General features: G+C 35.9%; 1 protein-coding gene across 1 annotated transcript; it reads left to right on the plus strand.

Moving 5' to 3' along the window:
• Positions 1-278: 278 nt before the first annotated feature.
• LOC121992564 lies at positions 279-4,213 on the plus strand. The gene is made up of 5 exons (XM_042547026.1): positions 279-578; positions 647-720; positions 1,805-1,937; positions 2,954-3,265; positions 3,694-4,213. The coding sequence occupies exons 1-5, from the start codon at positions 459-461 to the stop codon at positions 3,961-3,963; spliced, it is 909 nt and encodes a 302-aa protein (XP_042402960.1). The 5' UTR covers positions 279-458; the 3' UTR covers positions 3,964-4,213.
• Positions 4,214-4,684: the final 471 nt, after the last annotated feature.

The following is a 4,684-nucleotide window of genomic DNA, read 5'->3' on the forward strand; positions in this document are numbered from 1 at the left end:
GAGGTATTTATCTCGGTTATGCCGAAATTTGAATTCTAGATTTTATGATGATAATATTTTATGCGCTAACCATTAGATCGGCCGACAAAAATAATAAAATAAAAAGAATAGAATTGAAAAATTAAACGACATATATATTTATTTGATATCATGTACATGATCATTATGCACGTTTATAGACAATCCTCACAGATTGTCCTCCAGACGTCTTGATTCTTTGTTTTTTTTTTGGAGAATCGGGACATCCAGACCCATGAGGGTCAATACATATACAATTAGGGTCAATATATCCAATTTTTTGAGACTCAGGGCATTCGGACCTATGAGAGTCTATATATACGACTTGATTTTTTATCACTTTATTGCTTATTCGGCATCCCTCGACCGAGCAGTCTGAACTCTGAAGCAAAGAGAGAGCTGGAGAGAGAGAGAGGCGGAGGCTGAGGAGTAGGATAGCGATGGATCGGAATCCGCCAGTGAGGAAGTCGCACTCCTACACGGCCGATCTGCTCACTTGGTCCGAGACGCCGCTTCCGGCAGCTGATCAGGCGACGCCGCCGTCCCGGCGGACTCTCAAGGTAATGCAGTTTAAGAAATGCCCTAATTTTCGACTCCTTCTTTCCACTTACCCAGCGTTTTCTCGCAGCCCACAGGCGGGATCAGCCCCGTGATGTTCGGAGCGCAGCTGTCGGCGGAGGAGGCCGAGAGCCTGAGCAAGAGGTAAGGGATCGCTTATATATATATAAACCTTCTTTGCTCCTTTAGAACCTTTAATCTTATTTTCACCTCTTACTCGCTTGGTTTTATCGATGAAAAGCTCTGTTTTTTCAATTGTCTTCTTCCTGGATATGATAAAAGGAACAAGTTTTCTTAGCATTAGGAAGCATGTAGTAGTATAGTAGTTCCAAGTTTTAGATTTGAGTAAAAGATCATTAGTAATTATGATATTGAAGTGCTGCTGATCTGCTTGGTTTACTACCTCCAGCTATATTTTCCTTTTCCAGTTTCTTGCTTTTTTTTCTCTATTTTTACTTGCTTTTCTTAACTTTAGTTATTAACTTACAAGCACAAGTAGAAACATTTTCTAGGACATAGAATCAAATCAATAGTCGAACTTTTGTAGTTTCCATAGTTATTCAAGCCAAACAAAGTGGTCTTTAAAAAGAATTGGATGTTTTAGCAAACAATCCGAGCATACCATCCATAAGTTAAGACTTAAGTGGGTTCCGGCATTTCCTCACTTGTTTGATTTGTATCGACCTAAACTACTAGTTGAATTGATGGCATGATTTTCATAAAGACACACAAACTTATTTAAACCCCTTCAAGAATTAGCGAATAAATAATTTATTTGATTGTTTTTTGTATTAAGGAATATCATGGAGAAAATGATTCCTACTCTAGGATTTTATATAATTAGGAACTATTCTTCTATAAACTCAAAGATCTACATTTTCTTTTGTTAGAGAGATGAAAAGTACAAGTATCTATCTTAATGAGAACTAAGTGGTTGATTACTTAAATATCAAAAGGGGATCTCAGCTTGTAATTGGTTAAACAAGGTGCAGTAAAAAAAATTACAAGTTCTGGTCTGTAGGTATATCTGCGTTTCATATTCTTTCTTTCTTGAGAAAAGTTCAGTTGGGTTGCAGTGTACACTGTGCAGTCTGGCATAAAAATTTTAGAGGGTTTTGTGGTCCGATCTATATTTCCTAACATCAATTAGCTTTTCTTTTTCAACATATATACCTTGTCTTTTCTTGTTAAAGTTCCATGGCAGCTTATCTCTCATTTAATGCTGCAGAAAACCTTGTTCAAGTTCAAAACTGAGGGAGATGACTGGAAGTGGTATCTTTGCAGCTGATGGTGAGCATGAGATGACAGAATCTGGTAGTGTTCTGTTGAATTCAAATAATAAGACGAGTGTGAGAATTCAGGTAACGTTTCTGAACGAGAACTGATCTTACTTCTTCGCATTAATATGTATAACCTTGGTTATGTGATTACCAGATAATCACATAACCAAGGTTATGGGGAATAAAATATAACCAAATGTTGTTTGGTTCAATCTAGGTAATGCAACAAAAACATGTTTGTTTGAAGGTTTTAATGAATAACCTATTTTAGTATTTTACTAGATTACCCTTAGTTACAAAACCAACTATACATAATAATAATAATAATAATAATAATATTATTATTATTATTATTATTATTATTATTATTATTATTATTATTATTATTATTATTTAAACTCTATTCTATTTTACTATATTTTCACGTTTTTTTTTTATTTTTATATATATTTTTAATTTTTTTATTTTGTTTTTTTTATGTTTTTAATTTTAAATTTTATTTTTTATTTTTTAGGGTTTTTTACATTTTTCTATTTTAAAATTTTTTTTATCATTTTTTATTATTTTTTACTTTTTAAACTTTTTTTACGTTATTTTTTTTATTTTTTATTTTATTTTACTTTTTTATATTTTTCATTTTTTTTTCTTTACATTTTACTTTTTTCACATTTTTCTTTTATCCGAGGGTATTTTGGGTAAAAAAAATTCGATAACCCCAGAATTAAGAAAAATCTCAGTTTTCCGAGGTTTTCCGATTCCTGGTTGCATGCCCTTTTTGCTGACGTGTCAGGCATGGAACATTACTCGGGAATCATCGATTACCTAAACCAAACAGGGATTTTGTTGATAACCTTGAATGGATAACCAAGGTTATCAAGGATAACCCCCAACCAAACGCACCCTACGAATGTAGCAACTTAAGAGGCTTGATAATATGATTATAATTCTTTAGTGCCTTAAATCTTAATGTTGCAAGAAAATTGACAGTGCATAGAGTAACTACACTTCATATATCATTCTCGAAGACCTTTATGTTGTTGATATTTGTTATTGCTTTACGGAGATTAAATCTGTTAAATTGTGCATGTGTCTATCAGCAAGCAGCTAGTGCAATTAGCCAGATCTCGTTTAGCGCCGAAGAGACAGTTTCTCTAAGGAAGCCAACTTCCATTGCTGAGGTAGCAAAGCAACGAGAGCTAAGTGGGACAGTTGAAAGTGAAATAGATGCTACAGCTAAGAAGCAGCTCTCTCAAGCCAAGTCCAAAGAGCTTAGTGGACATGACATATTTGGTCCTCCACCTGAGGTTCCAACCAAGCCGTTAGCTGCAAGGAATTTGGAACTTCGGGGTAGCTTGGATTTCGTCTTGCCACAACCTCAAAGCATACATACATCTGTAAAAGTATCTAAGGTCAGTGAACTGATTAATTATTGTTGACTTCTGATTTCTCAACTTCTTTACATTGCTACATTTTGTTATTTTTCTACAAAATAGACAAACCTTTATTTCAGGCTTTCAGTATCATAATAGTTTGTTCTGTTATTGTCAATATAAAGAAGAGTATCACAACAAAATCAAGTATATATAATGATAACCTCCAAAGGAAACAACTCAGTGAAGTTTACTTTGATTGGATAAGAGGAAAGGCCTTTTACATGTATCCAATTTCCAGGAATTAATTCTGAAGCAAATTGAAACTCTTCTATGGAAAATGCTATACATATTAGTTTTTCTAACATGTAAAAACAACATTATGATATGAGTTCTAGTACCTGCTTTCTTAGTAATCACTCACCTTTTATCATGGCAATTTTTCTCCTGTTATTTCTTATTTGCAGCCGCCTGGCGGCCCCAGTGATATCGCATCGAATGAGGAATCTGTCACAAAGACAAGGAAGATCCACACTCAAAAGTTTCAAGAGCTGTCAGGCAATGACATATTCAAGGAAGACGCACCGCCACGGTCAGCCGAGAAGCCACTCAGTATGGCAAAGCTTAGGGAGATGAGCGGTAGCGATATCTTTGCCGACGGAAAATCTGCCTCCCGAGATTACTTCGGTGGTGTTCGCAAGCCCCCTGGTGGTGAGAGCAGCATTGCTCTGGTCTGACTACTCTGACCTATGTACTAGCAAGAGTTTGGCTTTCTAATTAAACACCCCATAAGCTTGATTGTACTAGTGTGTGGTTTTGACGTCTTACATTGAGATTGATCATGATAAACTTGACCCAAAAGATGAAACTTTCTTGATGGATTGGTTTTCTACGTTTAATGTTGTAATTATTTTAACTTTGCAACAATTACATTGGTTTGGTATTGTAATTGTTACAAAATATATTGCCGGAGATTATTTGGAAAAATACTGAATTTATAATTTAAATTTAGACTTATCTATTGAGAGGCTTGAACTGATAATTTCAAGCTATCGGCGGAGGGCCGAGTCCTTTTGGCAAGTCCTCTGACCGAGTCCTGGGTGTCAAGTGATCGAGTCCGATTGTCGAGTGGTCAAATTGGGGAAGCAAGTGCTCGAATTGGAAAGTAAGTAGCCAAATCGGGAAGCAAGTCGGTCGAGTAGGGTAGCACGTCGGCCTAATTGGTTAAACGTCCAATTGAGCAGTTGGGGTTCCAAATTGAGTGCCCGTGTAGAGTGCACGGGAATTGAGGAGCCGAGGTTTGTGTTTAATACAGATTTTTTTAAAACATATTCGTCCCACCTCCGTAGTGGTTTGAGGTTTTTGTGGGTCATCCGTTTTTCAGGATACAACAGCTAAACCGCAATCTCCACCAAGCACAGGTGGTCGCGGTAAACTGAAAAATACTCGAATGCTATC

Source organism: Zingiber officinale, chromosome 6B (assembly GCF_018446385.1).
Source record: "Zingiber officinale cultivar Zhangliang chromosome 6B, Zo_v1.1, whole genome shotgun sequence".
NCBI lineage: Eukaryota > Viridiplantae > Streptophyta > Magnoliopsida > Zingiberales > Zingiberaceae > Zingiber > Zingiber officinale.